Source organism: Leptopilina heterotoma, unplaced genomic scaffold (genome assembly GCF_015476425.1).
Source record: "Leptopilina heterotoma isolate Lh14 unplaced genomic scaffold, ASM1547642v1 Lhet_115, whole genome shotgun sequence".
Taxonomy (NCBI): Eukaryota; Metazoa; Arthropoda; class Insecta; order Hymenoptera; family Figitidae; genus Leptopilina; species Leptopilina heterotoma.
Window position 1 is genome coordinate 854,152 of NW_025110834.1, and position 22,387 is coordinate 876,538.

General features: G+C 22.7%; 2 protein-coding genes across 2 annotated transcripts; both read right to left on the minus strand.

The window, feature by feature from the left end:
* Window positions 1-620: 620 nt before the first annotated feature.
* On the minus strand, window positions 621-21,993 carry LOC122509076 (ubiquinone biosynthesis protein COQ4 homolog, mitochondrial). Its single transcript, XM_043622839.1, has 4 exons — window positions 21,777-21,993; window positions 4,991-5,334; window positions 4,677-4,900; window positions 621-1,339 (listed from the first exon to the last, which is right to left on the minus strand). Exons 1-4 carry the CDS (start codon window positions 21,799-21,801, stop codon window positions 1,189-1,191), a joined length of 744 nt encoding a protein of 247 aa, XP_043478774.1. The 5' UTR covers window positions 21,802-21,993; the 3' UTR covers window positions 621-1,188.
* On the minus strand, window positions 7,632-21,783 carry LOC122509065 (UDP-sugar transporter UST74c). Its single transcript, XM_043622833.1, has 2 exons — window positions 21,255-21,783; window positions 7,632-9,686 (listed from the first exon to the last, which is right to left on the minus strand). The coding sequence occupies exons 1-2, from the start codon at window positions 21,657-21,659 to the stop codon at window positions 9,102-9,104; spliced, it is 990 nt and encodes a 329-aa protein (XP_043478768.1). The 5' UTR covers window positions 21,660-21,783; the 3' UTR covers window positions 7,632-9,101.
* Window positions 21,994-22,387: the final 394 nt, after the last annotated feature.

Here is a 22,387-nt window from a genome sequence, read left to right on the forward strand (position 1 = left end):
CTTTAATTGCTCAAATGCACAATCGATACAAACGTATAATTACTTGTATTATTTATAATAGTTTTCTAAAGCGCTTTTATACTTGCTGAAATATTTTTCTTCAATGTCCAATTTTAATTATAAATCAGCAGTATAAAAATCAATGTTAGTCACGTTAATTTAATGTACAAAACATAAAAAAATATAATTATTCTTTTTCGAATAATTAATTAATGAAATAATTAATTTTTGAAAAGAATAATTATTTATTTGAAATTATTATAATTTAATCAACCATTAATAAACTAGAACTTTTAGTAGGGCTAGTTAATTTAATCGATTTTTTACACATAAAATGTCATTGTGCAATTTATTCTTAATATGGAAATTTTTTTTAATAACAATAAAAAAAAATTAGGATATACTTCTTTTTTTCGAATTATATATTAGCATTATTATTATTATTACTATTATTATATAATCAAATAATGAATATTTATTTTCGTTATTATTTTGTAAATGTTGTAGAAATTATTTTTGAATACAAACAATGTTAAATATTGCACTATTCGTGACATGTAGATAAAAAAAATTTTGCGAAAAAACTGAAAATAAGTAATTGAAAAATTTTTAGAAATATAATTGTAAATTTAAAAATTTATCATTGCTATTATCGATAAATTGAAAAAATATTACAGTGTCATAAATTATTATTGTGACATACGACTGTCATTAAACGTCCATTAGAATTTTAATTTATAATCTTATAGTAATAAGGAATAATTTGAAAACTAAAATGTGTAAATATTGTCTTTCGTGACTTCCAAATTTTTTATATTAAAATTCATGAAAATAAATAAGCCTTTATTTGCATTTATGCAACTGTACGACCCTTCAAATACAATAATTTATTTTTAAAAAATTAATCAGGTGAAAAACACCATTACACCTTTGCAAATTCTTTAACAGTTTCTCAAATTGCAAAACAATTTTTGTATTTGTGATTTTTTTTGCATTATGACTAAAATATAAATATACAAAGAAATGAAATTTTTTATTTTTATTTTTAAAAATTATTTCTAATAATAACGAAATTTTTTACTTATTCTGTAATTTTGTATGGATTACAAATTTTAATATTTCGAAGAATTATATTTTTAAAAAATTAATGGAAACTAACAGTTTCAGTTATTTTAAGAAACTTTTCCTTCACATTAAGCGTTTTATGTTCATTTCTTTGTAGAAGTCTTCTAACGTTTGTTCCCATCGTTCTTCAAAATAAATGCCGAGAAGAAATTTGGAATTCTTTCCTGTATTTATGGCCCAAGGTAGGTAATAATTAGAGTACAATTTTCTTTGTCTAAAATCAAATTGTAAAGAGAGAATACATTTTTTAGTTCAGTATTTAATTTTTCTAAAAATAGACACACTTTCTATTTGTACTCAAATATTAACATTATTTACTGTCTATTTAAGTTTTCAACTAATGTACTTTTTATAACTATTGTGTTTGATAGAATTAAACGAATTTTCAATAAGTTAAAGAATTATATTCAAATACAACGAATATCAGATAAAGTAGTTTTAAATTTTTATATAAATTTTTAAAAATAAAAAATAATATTGCAATTATTGAGAAAAATTATTTCAAAAACATCTATTTTATTTTTTAATGAAATTTTATTTTTTTTTAACAAAAAATAGAAAATATTTAACTTTTTAAAAACAGGTCACACAAAAAAAATTTTTTTAATTTACTGTAGCTATTATATACATTGTCTAATCTTTAATATACATAATCAAATTGTCATTTTCTTCTAAATGATTTTTTATATTTCTATAATTGAAAGAAGAATTTAAATTTATTTTGGTGGAAGCATAAAGAATTTAATTTTCAACATTTTAAACAATTAAAAATTGCATTTTAATACAAATTACAATTTTCTCTCAATAAGAAACGATTTTCGTGTATAACATAATCTAAAATTTAACAAATATTTTTTTTGTCAAAAAAATTGGATTTTTTAATCGAATGGAACTTTTAATTGTTCAAAATGTTAAAAATTAAATTTATACCCTTCCACCAAAAGTAATTTAAAATTTAATAATAAAATAATAACAGGCCTCGGATATTGTGAATTTTTCGATTATTTTCGACTATTTTCAAAAAATGTGACTCTTTTTTACTTATTTTCAAAAATTTCTACTTTCTTCGACTTTTCTTCCAAGTTTTGTCACAAAGACCACATTTATGGTATAAAAAAATTATTTTTGAATGATTTTTTTAATTAAATTTTTGAAATATACAATAAAAAAAAAAATTTTTCAATAATTAAAATTTTGTAAAATTTAACTGAAAATAATTGTTTCTTTTCAAGTATTTTATTACAATTTTTGAGAAGTTTTAATTGCAAATTTTGAAAATAATTGAATTCTCAAAAATTTCAATAAAAAATCTTCGAGTGTAAAATAAATAAATGAAAATTAATAAAAATTAGCTTCTAAAAATTATATTAAGGTCATGTTATTTAGTGGTCACGTGCTCCATATACTTTACTATGGGAACACGTGACCACTGAATAACATGACCTTAAAATATTTTTTAAAAAAGTAATACCTACTTATAGAATTTTGTTCTTGTAATTTTTTAAAATTCAATTCTTTTCAATAATTTCAATTACATATTTCCGAAAATTTAAATACGTAAAAAAAATAATAATATTAAAATTTTTTAGAATTATATTTAATACTTTGGAGAAAACAATCATGTTCAAAATTTTTTATTAAAATTCAACAAAAAATTAGTTTCTTTTAAATTATATAATTGAATTTCTTTAAAGAATTTTTATTCTTTAAAGAAATTCAATTATTATTTTCGTAAAATTACATTGTAATATTTTTAAAAAACTGAGCCTTATAATTGTTTTATTATAATTTTATAAAATTCATTTTTATTAGATTTATTTTTGTTCGAAGATAATTATCTTTTAATTCAAACAAAATAAATTAAAATTTTTCAAATTTACTATTTTAGACTTTTTAAACTTAAAATTACAGTTCTTCATAAAAATTTGATTATTTCTTTTTATATTTTTCAAAAATTCAATTATTGTTAAAAAATTTAACATTAATTCTATAGATTTTATTATTTTTCAATTGTATAAATTAAAAACCTATACACTTTGAAAAATTATTTAAGAATAATTATATTTGAAAAATTAATTTTTAAAATTTCTTTATTATAATTTTTTAAAAATCAGTTACTTTCACTATTTTTGGTAAAATATTTTCAGTAATGCATCTTAATAACTTTGATAAAAAAGAACCGTAAACCGTTACAGTTATAAAAAATATGGAAAATTTAATTTTTGTCTTTAAATAATTGGAAGAAAAATTAAAAATAATTGATTTGGAAATGAAGTTTATTTAAAAATTGTAGAAAATAATTTAATTTTGGAACTTACAGGGTGGCCACTTTTTTCATAAAAAAAAATCACGGTCATTTCCCGGTCATAAAGAATAACTCTGAAAATAAATTATTCCATGAAAGATTGAAAGAATTCCCTGATTTTTAGACAAAACTTTGACTTTTTCCCAAACCTTAAAAATATTTTAGTTTACTCTAAAAATAATTAAAACTCCAAAATATGATTATAATACATTTTTTTGAATATCTTTAACTGTAAAATTATTTGGAACTTAAATAGATTTTTTAAAATAAATATTTAATTATTATCCATTATTTTTCCATAGGTATTAAGATTTAAAAAAAATTCAAATTTCAAATCATTTAAAATAGAATAATTTTTAAGAATTGCCACTGTAATTTATTAAAAATTATTTTCAAAATTTCAATTCAATATTAATTTAACATTTTAAAATATAAAAAAAGTTGCATATGAATAATTGTAAGTTGTAAAAAAACGAATTGATATTAAAATTTTTATTTTTTATTTACTTTATTATTTATTATTTAAAAATTAATTAATTTTTTATAAATTTCGTATCACTTTTGTTCTAATTAGTTCCAGTTTTTAATAATTCAAATTTGTTTTGTTATAATATTATTGCAAACAAATTTTTTAATTGATTTATTTTTCACTATTTTATAGGATGTGAAATTTTTTCATCGAATTTAATAAAAATTTTATTTTGTTTAATTATTGTTAGAAATAGAAAGAATTTAAAATTAAATTTAATATTTTCTTTTTTTAAGTCTGCTACGTTGGACAACAAAATTCATAATTTTCTTATAAATTCTAGAAATTGAATATTTTTATAGTACTTTTGATAAAATTTCCCTGACAATATAAAACGATTTTATAGAAGATCATTCAATCTTTTTTAATGAAAAATAATTAATAAATCTTAAAATAAATATTTCTTTTTTTTCTCACAAAATAATCAGTGTTTTTAAAAAAAATTTCCAAAATCCCGGTCAAGATCAAAATTCACCGTCATTTCCCGGTTTTTACCGGTCCAAAAAAATTCCCTGGGTTATAGTTGTAATTTTAAGAAATTATTAAATTTCAGGTTTTAATTTGAAATTTTTCTAATTTTATTTCCCATGAAAAAATAAATAATAATTATTTAAATGTTTATTTGAAAAAATTACTCAAGTTTTGAAAAATTTAATTTAATGTCGATCCGAGGCCTGTAGTAATGACTCTTGTCATTAGCTACTTAATGAAATTCACCTTGGACGGAGTCTAGCTGCACCTAAAATTGCTCCGTTTATACACATCGGAAGTTGTAGCTGTAAAGCTTCCACCCACTTGACAGTAACTTCGCCAAGCATAGTAGTGGGCATTAAAAGTATTGCATGAAAGATATCATGCACTTCTCGATATCTTTGCATAACGTACGATAACTGGAAATCTTCTACAAACCGAACAGGTGGTCTTGAATCTGGAGAAACATTCTGCAAAAAGTAATTTTTGATAAATTCTAAAAATTTTCCTCTTTCTTATTAAAATAAAAGAATTTATAAAATAAATAGAAAATCTCTTACGTTCACTTCCAAAAAGGAAGAGTAAGTTTTTCCAATAGTTGCATCGGGGAGATTTTTAAGAGCCATTAAATCAATAGTAGAAGAATGAATTCTAGGTCTTTGATCAAGAATTCGTTGTCCCTCAGTTGTACTCCGCAATTGTTTTTGACAATAAATTAACGCTTTTTCACCGGTCGTTTCACCGAGACAAGCAATCATATCGCCTCGATATGGATTCGTTATGGAAACAAAAGCAGAACCTGCAGCTAATAATGTACGTTGAAAATTTGTCAAAGGCACATGATATTTAACAAAATCCTCTTCATAGCCTTTTTGACTACAAAATCGTCTGAATACGAAATTCCCTGAAACCGAACAAGGAAAACATAATATTCAACACCAAATGACCGATTAAGAAAATTTATTAATAATAATAGTTTTTTTTATTAATCATTCAATTTACATGCGTAGAAATTATTCTCACTAACAAAAATTTATTTTACAGCATTTTACATACTTGAATTACTATTATTATCATTATTAATTATATTCATTAAATTCATTATATTAATTATATTAAATATAATTAATAATTAATTTTTTAAATTACGAAATTATTTGGTTTTCTTAGCCATTTTTATATGGCACGTCATTCCTAGAAGTATCATTTTTGCTTTGGTACATGTAGCAGATACTCATTCACACTCGAACCAAAACTCATTCTATTTCATTCAAACACAATTGAAAGATTTCGATCACAGAATTTAATGTACAATAAAAATCGATCATAGACAAAAAAAATTTAATAACAAATAATAATAAACAGGATGACGATTTGCTTTCTTAAATATTAGGTAATTATAACAATTCTTATCTACACTTTTTCGAAATATTTTAAACGATACTTACGGCATATAATATTATTTGCACATACATTTTCGCCTAAATCGGAAATTTTAGTTATATTATAATTGAAATTACGCAACAACTGACAGTAAATTAATTACAATCTGCATTTATAGAGGCACTATGAAGTTCAGATTTAATAAAAACTATTCAAGTATTTAATAATTAAATTTTAGAATTAACATACTTAAATAGACACTGACGTCATGCTATAGTCGTAATTTAATAATATTTTTAATAATTTGCCGACAAAATTTTGGCAAATCATAGAATCAAGATAAGCAGACGATACTTTTCTGAAGATTGTTGACTTATTCTGAATCCGAATTTGATTTATTTACATATATCTTTAATTGTAAAATTATTCGAAAAGATCAATAACTTTATTTTTAAATAAATATTTAAAGATTATTTTCCGTAGAAATTAAGATTTTCAAAAACTTCAAATTCAACAACTTAAAGGAATATTATAAAACACGAAGAAATGGATTACTCCGAGTCTTCGACTCGGAGTAATTTACTTCTTCATGTTTTATAAACAATTAAAGCTGATCGAGTGATAAAATCATTATTTATTTATTATATTATAATTATTATTATTTCATCATTTCAATTCAATTCTTATTTTCTAGAATTTTTAACTAAAATTCTACTTCAAATTAATTATATTTATTATTTTTTACAAAAGTTATTAGAAAATTCTACGAGAATTCAATTATTTAAATAGATAGAGAAATAAATAATTGAATATTTCTTAAAATTGAATTCTTATAAAGAATTTTATCAACAAATTTTCAAATAATTGAATTCTTTTGACGAATTTTAATAAAATGTTTAAGAACAATTATACATTTTTCGTGGAATTCGATTTAAATTGTATTAAAAATAATTGAAATTTTACAATGAGTTTGATTATTTATGAAAATAATTGAATCATTGCGAATATATTTAAAAAAAATTTGTAAATAATTGAATTCCTGTGAAATTTTAATTATTTATGAAAATAATTAAATATTTCCGCCAAATTTTATTGAAATAATTGAATTATTGTGAAAAATTTTATTAAAATTTTTGAAAATAATTAAATTTCGAAGAAGAATTTTATTACTTTTGAAAATAATTGAATTTCTACAATTATTTATAACTTCTCCAAAATTCAAGTTTTTTTAGTTATTCAAAAAGAAATTATTGACAGAAATAGAAAAATTTGAAGGTTTTGAATTAGATTTAAAGAATAAACTCAATAACCTTAGAAAACAACAATTTTCCAGGATTTCAATAAAAATTCCCTGACTTTTCCTCTTTTTTTTTTTAGGTTTTTTCAAGATTTATAAAATTCCCTGGAATAATTCTGACAATGCGGTCAGATTTGAACTCAGTACGTCAAAAACTTGGTTCCAAGATTCGTCAAAATTTGGTTGACCTATGTAATAATAATTGGAAAAAAATAATAATAATAACAGTAATAGCGGAAGGAAAAATAAAATTAGAACTGATTTGCTTCATGTTTGGAAGATATCTCTTACTAAGCTTATATTATTGATTATGATACACGATAAAGCAAATATTGTAAATATTATTTTTCTTTTAAGCATTAATTTAATGATTAATTAAAACTAATTAAGTCTTGTAAAGTAAATGAAGATGGATATGGCGTCTAATTAAACAATTCTATTTATTAAATTGCATATTGCATTATCGACAATTTTAATATATCAATTTCCAACTTAAGAGGATTATAAAAATACTCATTTAATTAGTTGTTATATTGATTTATTAAACAATAGGTATTAATTGCTTTATAGCATTAACAATGAGTTGCATGGGGGACTCAAAGTTTAATTTTTCTTAAAAAATATCGATAATCATTTATATTTTTATTTATTTATTTACATTGTAGAAGTTTCTCTAATTATTTCAAGATTAAGGTCCCTAAGGTTGTAATTATTGCGGAATGTCTATAAAATTATTTCTTCTTATTTTCAGTGATAAAATTTTAACTAATTTCACTTTGTTTAATCTCCGAAAAGATAGGTAACAATTATTTTTAATCTAAAATCTATAGAAAAATTATGTGATTCTTTTCAGTTTCGTGAAAAAAAAGGTTTTTCGATGCTCGGCATTCACGACAACTTCAGGGACCTCAATATTAATGTTTGTTAAAAAACATCTGCTTATAGATTAAGTTAATAAAAGACTAGAAAACTATACAATTAAACTTTGATTACCCAAAAATAATTCAAGTCAGACATGTTTTAATTTCGATAATAAGAATTTTGATGTTTTGAAAATTATGAAATTGAATTTTGGGGAATAATCATGCGCCCCGCTTTTCATTACTTCATAATTTTGGAAAAAATAATTTTTTGTCATTGCAAATTAAAAAAGAAAAGAAAAAAGAAACTGCATGCTTAGGGATATATATGGGCGCGTTAGGCTGTGGTAAAAAGATTATTTAGCACGAAGGTAATTAAGAAAAAAACAACTCGATTAGATGTACTTCACTGTGTATCAAGCGTGCTCCAAAAGGATAATAAAGCATTAAGTAAACAATAAATTTTTATTTATTTTGCATTTAATTGAAATCTGATTTGAAACAAATTTTAATTTTTAATTATAGAATTTGTTTCAATATATTAATAACTTATAGTAAAAATGTTTCAAGTTCAAAACTTGAGATTTCAAATACTTAAAGTTATAAGATTCTTCCACATTCAATAAGAAGAAGAAGAAGCATTAAAATTTCTTTCCTATGATACATAATTCAAGAACAAGAATTGCTTCCTTACTTCGAAGGACATCTTCTCACTTACGTCATTCACTTATTTCTACATATATATTTCGTAATAGTTTCATCTTATATACAATCATCCACTAATTAATTGTCAATAATTTACAATATTTTCTTAAGATCTCTTTAAATAGTTAAAAATATTTTAATGAAAATATAATTTGGTAATTAAAAATACTGTAATTTTCGATAATGCCTCTTAAATGAAGAAACTTTTTTGAGCAAAACGAAAGAGTTAATTGTAAAGAAAGTTATGCATTTCAACATTGGCAAAATGTACAAACTTTACAAACTTTTGCACTATGAACTTCACTTTATAAAACTTTCTTTACAAACAGATAGAACTCTTGAAATGATCTAATTTTCATTTGTAAAATGGATTTACATTTGAGGATTGAAAATCCAGCCTTCTCAAACGAGAAGGGTTCTTAAAGATCAAACAATTTCGCCTTTCGAGTCGGTTTCTTCTTTCAAGGGAGAATATTTCGCTTCGGCTGGTTCAATTTTTCTTCGGAAGGTAATCCACGTATAAATTAAACTACCAATTACACTTAAATTGAGTCCTAAAAAGTTGATTAATGAAAAAATATAATCACCGCCAATAATCATGCCGATGTAGGTAACGCAAATATTCTTTAGACATCCAACAATAGTTGTCGTTAAGGCTGAATTATAAAGCATACAAAGAATCACACTGTATGAAAGTACGAAGCCCATAATGCACGAAAGGAAAAATTGAATAATGAAGAGTGGATCATTCCAGTATTCAAAGATAAGTACTTTTTCGAGATCCCTCGACCACCAGGCAAGTATGGTCGCTGGTATAATCATAAATAGGGAATTGTAGTACATGAGGCCATATTTTCCTAGTTCTTTGGAATCCAATTTTTTCTTTGTGTACACGCCGTTGGCAGCGGTGAAAAAGTCGTTTAAAAGAATAAAGATGTATCCCTCCAAGTTGAAGGCGAGATCGTTGGAAGCAGCCACCAGAGCACCAAAAACCATGGTATAAACACTAACCTGGAGGTAGTGTTTCCAATGAACAAAAATTTTAAGATTTGCATTTCTTACTACTACTTTTTTGTTTATTAAAGTTATTATTTAACACATATTTTATCAATGATCATGAACAAAAAATATGTAACAACATTTAAGTCACACAAAAATTTATATTATTAAAGAAAGTACCCCTAAGTTTATTTAACGTACGTTAAGTTGGTGCAACCACATTCAAAAATTAATTTCTGACATATAAGTAATTGACAGCACATTTACTTTAAAATACTTAGTGCTCAGAATTTTTGAGGAAAATATGAAATTATGGTTGTTTAACATTACATTGACATGAAGCATATATATACAAAAAGAACTATTAGAAAAATTGTTACCAAAACTAAAGGTTCGTTTATACCTCCAGAATGTATATTTTTTATTTAAACAGATATAATATTACTTGTTTTATTAAATAATGAGTCAACAACTTAATTTTAAGATTTAAATTTTGAATTAAAAATTTTAAGACGTTAAAAGTTTATACAGAAATATATAAATACACTGGAACCGCGGTTTTTTCAGAAATTAGTTATTCGGAAAACGATAGATTTCTTTAACCGAAATTTCTTTCTGCTAATTTTTATTTACTATAATTTTCATTTAAACAAATTTCTATAAAACAAAATTTTTTCACATGCCAATTCAGTCAAATAAAAATTCTATTAAATAAAATTTCTATAATATGAACATTGTGACAAATAAAAATTGTATTAAATAGAAATTTTGTTCGATTGAAGTTTAGTAAAGTGAAATTTATGTAATATCAGGCTGGTCACAAGTTTCAGTTTATCAATTTCACTGAATTTTGAAAATTTTCCAAACAATTAAAATTTGGTAAAATCTTTTAAAAATAATTGAATTTTTGAAAAATATAAATAAAAATGATCAAATTTTTGAAGAATTTTGATTATAAACAGGACCATGATTTTTCGAAAATTTTCATAAGTCCAAAAATTAATTTTTATAAATTTTTATTTATATTGTTCGAAGACGAGTGAATCTTAAAAAATTTTTATAAAACAATTCTAACAATTAGTTTTTAAAAATATTTTAATTGAATTTTTCGAAAATAATTGAATTTCTTAAAAGAATTTTTGTATAAAATTTAAAAAAACTCATTAATTTTTTGATGAATTTTAATTAAAAATTTGGAACATGATTGTTTTCTCCAAAATGTTATTAGTTTTGAATGTATTTGAATTTTTGAAAATATGTAATTGAAAATACTGAAAATATTTAATTTTAAAAAATTATAAACTAATTTTCATTAATTTTCATTTTTAAATTTACCTTTCAAGATTTTTCATCAAAATTTTTTATATTTCAATTATTTTGAAAATTTGCAATAATTAAAATTCTTCAAAAATTGATTTTTAAAAATTGTAAATAAATACTTGAAATAAATAAATTATTTTCAATTAAATTTTACAAAATGTTAACTATTCAAAAAGATTATTATTATAGATATATTTGAAAAATTCAATTATGTTAAAAAATGTTTCAAAAACAATTTTTGAAAGATTTGTTTATACTTATTTTTCGTATTATAAAAATTATAATAAGTTGTACTTTTTTACTAAAAATTGTTGTATTTTCTTTATTTATTTCATGTGTATACGGGTAAAAATACCCTTTCGTACAAAAGTACTGGAATAATGCTTAAATTGAAAAAATGAAAAACGAAGCAATGACAATAAAACGTAATTAGCAAAAAATAACAATTTGCGTGAATCATTTTGTTGCAATGTTTGGAAGAAAAGTCGAAAAAGTCGCAATTTTTGAAAATAAGTTGAAAAAAGTCTCAATTTTCTTAATTTTACTGTACAAAAACTTTTTTCCTTACATTTCCCTGACATTACTGACAAAAAATGTGTTTCCCTGACTTTACTGACATGTGACCACCCTGAATATAGAAAATTGCTTAAATGGAATTTCTGTTCAATAATATTTCGGAGAAATTGAATTTTGGCTAAAAAGAATTCTTTCTAATATTTTTTGTCTACTAAAAATTCGTCTAAATGACAATCTGTTCAATAAAAATTCTAGAAAATGAAAATTTCGATAAATTAAAATTCGACGTAATGAAAATTCTGTCAACTAAAACTTTTATTATGAAAAAATTTTGTTTTATAGAAATTCCTTAAAATGAAAATTATAGGTAGTAAATAAAAATTCGCAGAAAGAAATTTCAGTTAAAGGAAACTTCTAACTTATGAAATTCTGTCTTTCAAAAATAATAAAAAAATTGTTTTATGGAATAATAAGACGCCCACTTCTACTACTAATTAAAAAATGTAACAATTGGATTAACCCTTTCGTGTCCCTGAGAAACCAAAACGATTGGATTTTGTTGAAACTTGTTACTCAGGGGTTTTTGGGGTCGCTGATTACGAATCTGAAGGCAGATTTTCAAAATTTTGAAAATTCAAAATGGCGGATCAAATATGGCAGACATTTTTTCAAAATTGCTCAAATTTACATAAAACTTGTTACTCGGGGTTTTTTGAATCAGTGATTACGAATCTGAAGTCAGATTTAAAGCATTCAAAATAATGACCCCAAAAACCACCGAATAACAAGTTTCAAGCGAATTTGAGCAGATTTGAAAAAAATGTCCACCATTTTGAATTTTGAACCCCTGCCTAAAGAAGTTTTAAATGAATTTGAGAAAGTTTTTAAAAATTAAATTTATCTATTTTTTTTATAAATATTTTACCTATTGTTCATAATAATTATAATCGAACTACTTAATTTATTATTTTTTTAATTGTAGCAGCGGCCATTCGCAATAGAAAGAAATTTACCGCAAATTAATTGGCTGACTTTTATAAGAATAACATAAATTTTTCTAAGTGGGACACATATGTCCCGAAGGCACGAAAGAGACATTTATAAAGGGACATGTTAATTTCTACAATCATTCAAATTTATTTCAAAGTAAAATTGAACAAGTATTTTCAAAGAAATTTGAAGGATGTTAGAACACCCAATAAGAAATTTCTCTTTTGTAACTGTAATTGATTCAGAGGCGCATGATTATTCCCCAAATGTCATTTGACCGAACTGTCATTTCACCGAATTGCATTTATCCGAACTGTTATTTTTGCGAATCGACATTTTTACAAATTGACACTTTTGCGAAAAGTCATTTTTGCGAATTGTCATTTATGCGAACTGACATTTTTTCGAATTATTTTTACGAAATGTTACTGTTGCGATTTGCCATTTTTGCGAAAATTGCAACAGTGACATTTTGTAAAAATGCCAATTCGAAAAAATGACATTTCGGAACAATAACGATTCGTAAAAATGACAATTCGTAAAAATGATATTTTGCAAAAATGACTTTTCGCAAAAGTGTCAATTCGTAAAAATGTCGATTCGCAAAAGTGACATTTAGTTAAAATAACAGTTCGGATAAATGCAATTCGGTAAAATGACAGTTCGGTCAATTACAAATCTTGCATGAGTAACTTTAAACAATCTCAATTTTACTTTATAAATCGTTTTTAGCAAAGAGATTGCTTTTAAATATCCAGATGACCCTAACTTAAGCTGCAATATAATGGCAATGAAAAATGTTCAATAAATATCAATTAAACCTTATCTAGACAGCACCGTTTTTTCCAGGAAGTTATTTGTAAGTTATTACACTTCTAAAACTGATCGTAAAAATGTACACCTGTTCATTAAATTTCAATCAGTGGAGGTATGTAATTAAAATGAATGCACATAGTACATACATTGAAATTTCATATTTACAAGCATATTGTAAATTACAAAATTTTGAAATTATGTTCGGAGTACATAACCTGAGTATTAAAATTCTGTCATTTAAAATGACTTTTTTGGAAAATTTACTATTTTTTATTTTAAATAGTCTGTCCAAATTTACCATCTGCTTCTTGTAATTGTAACACTATCAGCAAAGGAGACTTTAACTCTCCTTCGGCCTAAACGATTGGCCTGACGATCCTGACTGATCTGAATTGAAGATATGTCTTTTTCTTATTAATAATTAACACAGCCCACAAAAAAAGTATCCTGCGCGGCAGACTACAGTGCCCTATCCCCATGTATTTTGGTGAGCTGAACACAAATCCGAGGTCAGATTTGCTCCATCATGTTAGGATTCTTTTCTAACCTCCAGGCTTCGCACTCCATTATATGAGTTTTAAAAAAGTAGGAAAAAGTAGCCCCGATGACAAAAAAAAGTAGGAAATAGTAGCCTCGATGACAAAAAAAAAGTAGGAAATAGTAGCCTCGGTGACAAAGAAAAGTAGTATACATATATTTCAGGGTGTCTACTAATCGGGAAAAACCGGGAATAAGTCAGAAATTATATTCCAAACCAGGAATTTTCTCACCAAATTAGAAAAAGTTTTATTATTTTAATTTGTGTTTAAAAAATCACATTTTATTTCAATTTTCATAGATATTTATACTGTTCTCTAAATTTAAATTAGTTAAAAATAATTAATTTAATAGTAAAAAATCAGTCACTGATTTAAATATATAGTATGTAAATAAATAAATTACAAAAAAATTATCGAATTAATAGAAATTTCGTAAAATTTAACTGAAAATAATAAAAATTAAAGAATTTCATTGAAAACTTTTTAACAAATCGAGTTTTCAAAATATTTTAATTTATAATTGATAAATATAATTAAATTTTATAAGGAGTCACATTCTAATATATTCATGTTTCCTAGTGCGAAGATTAAAAATTAACATTTTTATTTGTTAATTTAAAAAAAGATACACACTTCAAATTTTTTAAAAAAATTGAATTTTCGCAAACTTTTTTTGAAAATTTTTAAAAATAAGATTTTTTAAATTTTTCAATTCTGTTGTTTTAAGATAATTGAATTTTTTTAAACAAATAATTGAAAATTTTTGATATAATTGAAATTTCTTTACATTCTATTAAAAATAATTTACTTCTTTTAAAGAATTTTATTTAAATTTTTCGAGAATAATCAAGGGAAGTTAATCACCGTAATTATAATTTTATTTTTAAAAATTTTTTCGCAATACATTCAATTATTTTCACAAATAGTAAAACTCGAAAAATGTAATTATTCTTAAGAATTTTATTAAAATTCGTCGAAAGAATTCAATTATTTCTAGAAACTATACAAAAATTCTTCTCAAGAATTCAATTATTTCTAGAAACTATACAAAAATTCTTCAGATTTACTAAATTCTTTTGAATATTATTTTTGAAAAATATTCTTCATAAGAATTCAACTATTTTTATAAATTTACATAAAATTCTAAAAAACAATTCAATGATTTTCAAAAGTAATAAAATTCTTCATAGAAATTCAATTATTTTTAATAAATCGAAAAAAAACTGTCAACATTTTAATTAATTATCTTTATAAATGAATAGCAAAATTCTTTGACAAAATTAAATTATTTTCAGGAATTTTAATAAAATTCATTGTTCCATTATTTCCATAAATAACAAGAATTCAATTATTTTCAAAAATTTTTCTTAATTCAATAATTTGTATGTCTACTATTTTTTAATAAAATTTCCAAAAAGAATTCAATTATTAAAAAACAAATTATTTAAAAACAATTTTGACAAAATTCTACACAAATATTCAATTATTTTCTAAAAGAATGAAAATTTCATAGGAATTGAATTATTAAAAATAGAGTTTATCTAAATTTTTTTTTAAAAATCAATTATTTGAAACTTTTTTATAAAATCCTCGCAATAATTCAATTATTTCCATAAATAATAAAACTCATTGCAGAAATTCAATTATTTTTAATACGATTCTCATGAAATTCCTTGAAAAATGTAATTATTCTTAAAAATTTGATTAAAATTCGTCAAAAGAATTCAATTATTACAATTATTTACATAAATAGCAAAATTCTTCAGATATACTAAATTCTTTTGAATATTAGTTTTGAAAAATATTCTTCACAAGAATTCAATTATTTATTTATTTATTTAAGTAGTAAATGGAACTATACCCGTTTATTTATTTTTTTCATAAATTTCCATAAAATTAATTAAATTAAATTGTTCTCCACAATTCAATTATTTACAAAAATTTTAATAAAATTCTACGCAAACATTTAATTATTTTCATAAATATGTAATAACATTCTTTGGAAGGATTCAATTACTCTTATAAATAGTAAAATTCTTTGCAGAAATTCAATTAGTATCAATAAATTTTAATGAAAATGAATTAATCAAATTTTCAATTATAATTATTAACATACAAAATTTTTTTTTAAATTGAAAAAATTCTTTGTTTAATTCAATTATTTTCCAAATTTTTTATTAAAATTATTAAAAAAACATTATTTTCAAAAAATTTAAAGAAACTCCTCAAAACAATTTAATTATTCATAGAAAGTCTAATTTATAATCAGTCACTATTGATAGAGTAAATGTCGGTAAAATTATTCCCTAATATCTTATTGACGGTCGTTTTTCATTAACGATTTTAGTTTTTAACATTGTTTTTAAATGGAAATTTGAAAACTAAAAATCTAAATTTGACTATTTGTTGAGAAAAGTAGCTTTTAGTAGCATTAGGCTCAAAAAAGTAGCCAAAAAGTAGCCTCGTATCAAAAAAGTAGCAAATAGTAGCTTTTAGTAGAAGAGTGCGAAGCCTGAACCTCAAAAAACATGTCAGAATTTATGTAATTTATGTAACACACAAATTCTTTAAAAACTGATTAGGTTTATTTGAAACTTATTTCTCGGGGGGTTCGATTTGTCTCAAATTTTCAGAGAATACTTTTGAAATGTTATATTTTTAGAAAATGCAATTTAAAAAAATCGAATTTTTGAAAATTCTAACTGTACGTAACCCCTGAAAGGAACAAATTCTGAATTTTTTGAGTTAGTACTTAACTTTCCCAAAAAAAAAATTTTCCTGAATTTTGTTAATGTATTATATACCTACTTTTTCAATTCATTAAATGTTTCTTTCTAATAATATGTAAAGTATTTTATAAAAACTAAATTTTTTTGAAAAAGTAAAAAAATAGAAATTTTTTATTTTTTTTTTGTAATTATAATTGAAAAAAAAATTTTTTATGTATAAATGATACTATCTCATTAAAATTATAAAAAATAAACACTTTCTCAAACTTTTTCCTGCATTTAACATTCTAAAAATGCTCTTATCAAAGATAAGTATGTTATAAATAAATATTTATAACATACTTATCACTCATCGAAGGATATTAAGTTTGGCTTTAAAAATAGAAAAAAAAGAAAACAGGGTGGTTTTCAATTTTCAATATTTTTTCAGTGTATGCTAAATCTGGGTTTATCTTTATTAAGTATTTGAAAAATAGATTTATCAAAATTTTTGAAAGCTTTCTTCTATTTGTTCAAATCAATAAATATTTTTACTTTTTTTTATTTGAAATGAAGATTTTTAGCTTAATAGAATTAAAAATTTGAAAAATAACTAATTTCGCTTAAATGCGCATGTAAAATTACATTGAAAGATAATTAAATTTTCAAACTAAACTTTGAATAAATATTATAGAATTTTTAAAAAATTTCTTTTTACCATAATTAAATGGTATTACTTAGCGCATAAAAATTTCATTTTTCATAATTAATTATTGTTATTATTGCTTAAGTAACATATTATATCTTTTCAAATTTGAAATTCTTTTTTAAAGATTTCTTAACATACACAATGACATGTAAAAACTTTTGATCAATTATAACTTAAAACTTATGAACAAAAAATTTTTTAAAAACTTCCGATTTTAACGCCTGAAAAAGTGACAAGACCCCTTAATGTAATTTTTCGAAAATAATTTAATTTATTAAAAGAATTTTAGTATAATTTAAAAAAAATGATTAATTTTTGGATGAATTTTAATTAAAAATTTTGAACATGATTGTTTTTTTCTCTTACAAAAAATTTGTTTTCCTGGCATTTCCCTGACTTTATACTGATAAAAATTTTGTTTACCTAACATTTCGCTGACACGTGGACACCCTGATATTTTATAAATTTAAAGAATTATTCTACTCAAAAAATAACAAAAAATCTGTATTTTTTAAATTTTTGATACGATTTTGTTTGTACTTTTTACGAATATTTTATAATTTTATAAAAAAATTGACTTTTTTTTATTTTCTTTTATAAAATCCGGACGTTTATAATATAAATATTTTTAACCGTTTTGGTTGCTCTTGGGCTCATTTTTTTCTTACTCTTTTATGAAAAATTACTCAAAATGAAAAATAATAAAAAACAAGAATAAAAATTCAATTTTTTGAAAAAAGAAAAAAATTTTCTTCCTTTCCAAATTTTCAGGATTAATTTGTACTAATGTGTACTACTTACCATTAACTATATTAATCTCCGTATTCTTTCATTCATTCTGTCGGCAGTTTGAAATTAGTTTCTGTGTATGATTCTGTTTTTTTTTCTTTAAAAAATATTGTTTGATAAATCGAAAATATTCAGGTATTTTTTCATGATTTATAATAAAATAATATTTGAAATCGGAAAATTTAATATACATATTCCCGTTTCTTAATATTTTTGTAGAAAATTTTCAATTTTCATAAAGAAATTATTTGTATCATTTCTTTTTCTTAATTAGAATTGCTTTAATAAAATTTAAAGTTTTTTAAAAATAAATTAAATAATGTTTATAAATTCTATTTGTTAATTGCAAATTTTAATTGAAAAAGAAACTTAAATTTTTTGGATTTTTAGAATATAAAGGAAAAAATTTTATTAAAAAAAATGTTCTGTTAAATTTATTTACGAATATCTTTAATTATAAAGTTATTCGAAAACAATAATTTCTTTTTTAAATATTTTATATATTTAATTATTATTATTTTTTTATAAGAATTGAGATTTTTAAAAATTTCAAATTCAAACCTTTATGAAATGAAATTAATATAAAACATGTTTTATAATAATTAGAATAATTTGTTCTATAATAATAATTATTATTATTATATAATTATTTATTATAATTATAATTATTATTAAACATTCAATTATAAGTGAATGTTTCTTAATATTTAATTCTTATAAAGAATTTTATTAACAAATTTTTTTGATGAATTTTAATAAAATTTTTTAGAATATGTAGTTACATTTTTCAAGGAATTCGATTAAAATTGTATTAAAAATAATTGAAATTCTGTGATGAGTTTTATTATTTCTGAAAATAGTTCAATTATTCAGAAGAAAATTACAAAAAATTTGTAAATATTTGAATTCCTGTGAAATTTTTATTATTTATGAAAATAATTAAATGTTTGCGTACCATTTTATTAAAATTGTTTTTAAAAAATTGAATTCTTTTGGGTAATTTTATTAAAATAGTAGATATTGAAAATCATTGAAATCAGGAAAATTTTTGAAAATAATTGAAATTTTGACAAGAATTTTATTAAATTTTTGAAAATAATTGAATTTTGAAGAATTTTTTTATTTATAAATATAATAATTGGGATTTTGTCGAGATTTTTTTTATAAATTTTGAACATAATTGAATTTTGTGATAAGAATTTTATTACATACTTTTGAAAATAATTGAATTTCTGCAATCATTTGTAACTTCTTCAAAATCCAATTTTTTTAGTGTTTTTAACTAAAATTCTTCTATGAATCCATTATTTTTAAAATTAATTTTAATTAATTAAATATATGTTGACAAATTTAACTAAATTTAGAAGATTTTAAATTATTAAAATTTTTCAAAAATTGAAATTCATTAAAATTTTTAAATAAATCCATTCAACATTGAAATTTTATAAAATTTTAAATTAAAACCGTTTGAAGTTCATTTATTTATGAAAATTGTAAACGCAACTATTTTAAAATTTAATTAATTTTGAAATATTTAAGGTAGTACGCTCGCGATCGCACTTTTCTATAGAATTCCCTGAAATTTAAAATCTGAATAGTTAATAACAAGATCTACAAACTTGCACAATTTTAAAACAATTGACCGTTTCTAAAACAAGATATTTAAGTTAAAAGTTTGTTATTTAACATGGTTAACCTGTAAAGAGTGCATATAAATGGCACATTTCTTCTAATAACTTCTAAAATTTTCTATAGATTTGAGAGTGACTGTCGCGAGCGTACTACCTTAAGTAAAATTATTCATTAAATAATTTATTTATTTTATGATAGTTGTTCAAGGGGTCATTCACAAACTACGTCACGCTTTTTTGGACTGATTTTTACCCCCTCCCCCCCTTCGTCATATTTTTTACATACAAAAAAATTTTTTTTCACACTTCGTCACACACAGCTCGACACCCCCCCCCCACCCCTAGGAGTGTAACGTAGTTTGTGAACGACCCCCAAGATTTAAGTTATTTAAAAAGAAATTTTTGTCAAAAATTGAAAAAATTGAAGGTTTTGTATTAGGATTCGTGGTAATTTTATAGTTTATGAGTCAAACAAAAAAGACACAAAAATTCAGAATTTTCTTATGAATTCTAAAAATTTAATTTTTTTCAGTACTTTTAATAAAAATTCCTGATTTTTCCCTGAATTCCCTATGTCAGAATATATGATTATTATAATTATAATAATATTAAAACTATATATTCCAATTCATATTTTATTTTTATAAAAAAAAATTTGAATTAAAAATTTTTACGTTCTATTATTTTTTTAATTGCTAATTTTATTTAAAAAAGTGATTGAGAAGGCTAGTTCCGAGTTAAAATATTATTTGGCGTTTTTTTGTTTATACTAGTCGTTCAAATTTTTTAAATAAAGGTTCACATTTGTTTAAAATAAACCTGAACATACTTTATTATGAGAGAATATTGTTTCGATTTAATCGATTAATTAAAAGAATATTTCAAATAAAAAAATTATAATGTTATTAAGAAAGAAATTTTTTTAACGAACCTAGAAAAAATATCATAAAAATTGTATCTATGAATTCCTATTTATCAAAAAAATAAGTAGAAGAATTTTTTCTACTTGTCTTTTTTAAAACATTGTTTTTTTTTCGTTAGGTTGCCTTTTTGAGCAAAAAAAATTTTTTTTTGAAAAATTGAATTTTTATCCTTCTTTTTAATCATTTTTTATTATGCGTTATTTTTATAAAAGAGTATAAAAAAAGGAAAAAAATAAGCCCAAGAGCAACAAAAAAGGTTAAAAATTACGCAATTTTATGGAAGAAAAATGAAGAAAAGTAATTTTTTGCTAAAATCTTAAAATATTCGTAAAAAGTGTAAACAAAATCGTATCAAAAATTAAAAAAATATTTTTTCTCGAGTAGAATAATATATCTCATTGTGAAAATAGTTGGCAATATATCATCGGATTGCCTGCATGATTTGATGTTATATATATATATATATTTTAAAAATATGTTGCAAAATTATTTGAAGACATATCATATAAGTCTATTAATTGAATGAAACTTGAATGAACATTACTTTGCACAGATAATTGATTAAGATATATTACAGCACAGCTTTTTCTGAGTTAACATTCACCGTTTGAAAAACGTTCAAAATTTTGTAAGTACTACCTGAACAATTGTTCCAGCTTTGACACCAAGAATATAATATTCAGCGATCATCGTCATAAGAATGCTGAACCTCCTGAGTGCAGTAAACATTGGAAGACTTATCTGCTTCGTGCCACCAAGTCCAAAAATCATGTTTCCTATGAAGATGATTGGCAGTGGCCAAATTTTTGTAAATGTGTCAGCTTGTAGGTTAGGGAAGTTCACATAGTGGAGTTTTTTGCCGACGAAGAGAACAATTATTGTTGTTAACATTTGTCCAATGCCGAGGAATTGATAAGAGGGAAAATCGAAGCTAGTTAACACTGTTTTATTCACAACGGTTATCAAAAACGATGAAATACCGTAAAATATTGCTGAAGCTACACGAGCAAATACAGAGAATTGTTGTTCAGCTGTCGGCTTCATATTTACACACACAAATAGCAATTACTTCAGGAGAATAAAGAATATTTTCTTTTTTTTTATATTAAAAATATAAATATAGTCTCGATGAAATAAAAATGCAACACATAACTAACGTACATGGAGTTAACCTAGTCATCGTCATTTGCTCCTCTTCATATAGTTGATGCTCTTCCAAACTTGTTGTCTACTTAGAATTTAATGAACGGTGCATAATAAAACAATTGTATTTTAAAAATGCGGAATTCAAATATAAGAATTTTAAAAAAATTTTGAGAAACAACACGTCAACGTGTTATCTGATGCTGTGTGTGCCGGTACTGATTTTCACACTCTACCGTTGGCTACACTGTTTATAAAGTAAAGTTAACTCCACAATAGAAAATATTTTTTAAAAGCTCCCATAAAGACGTAAAACGGAAAACGTTTATCCAATAAGGATTCTCTATTCAAATTATTTCTATTTAACAGAAGATTCTTATTGGTTAAACGTTTCCGTTTTTACGCTTCGGCCATACTTTATGCTCATTCCACACTTAGGTTGAGTCCACAATAGTACGTTGACCGCGTTTACGTCCAGGGTTCGAAACAGTGAAAGTATTTAAAAATACGGACTTCACGGACCAAATTGAAAAATTACGGACCATGCAGACCAATTACTGACAAAAATATAAACAGTCCAAGTCAATTAAGAGAAAATTCTACTTGAAAATTCAAAACCTGAATTTAAA

Excerpts from the sequence above, each read along its gene's own strand:
- LOC122509065 (XM_043622833.1), bottom strand. The coding sequence starts at position 21,659 with ATGAAGCCGACAGCTGAACAACAATTCTCTGTATTTGCTCGTGTAGCT. Across the intron at positions 9,687-21,254 it reads AAGCTGGAACAATTGTTCAG|GTTAGTGTTTATACCATGGT; the intron begins GTAGTACTTACA and ends CACTACCTCCAG.
- LOC122509076 (XM_043622839.1), bottom strand. The coding sequence starts at position 21,801 with ATGACGATGACTAGGTTAACTCCAT. Across the intron at positions 5,335-21,776 it reads GATGACTAGGTTAACTCCAT|GGAATTTCGTATTCAGACGA; the intron begins GTACGTTAGTTA and ends GTTCGGTTTCAG. Across the intron at positions 4,901-4,990 it reads CTTCCTTTTTGGAAGTGAAC|AATGTTTCTCCAGATTCAAG; the intron begins GTAAGAGATTTT and ends TACTTTTTGCAG.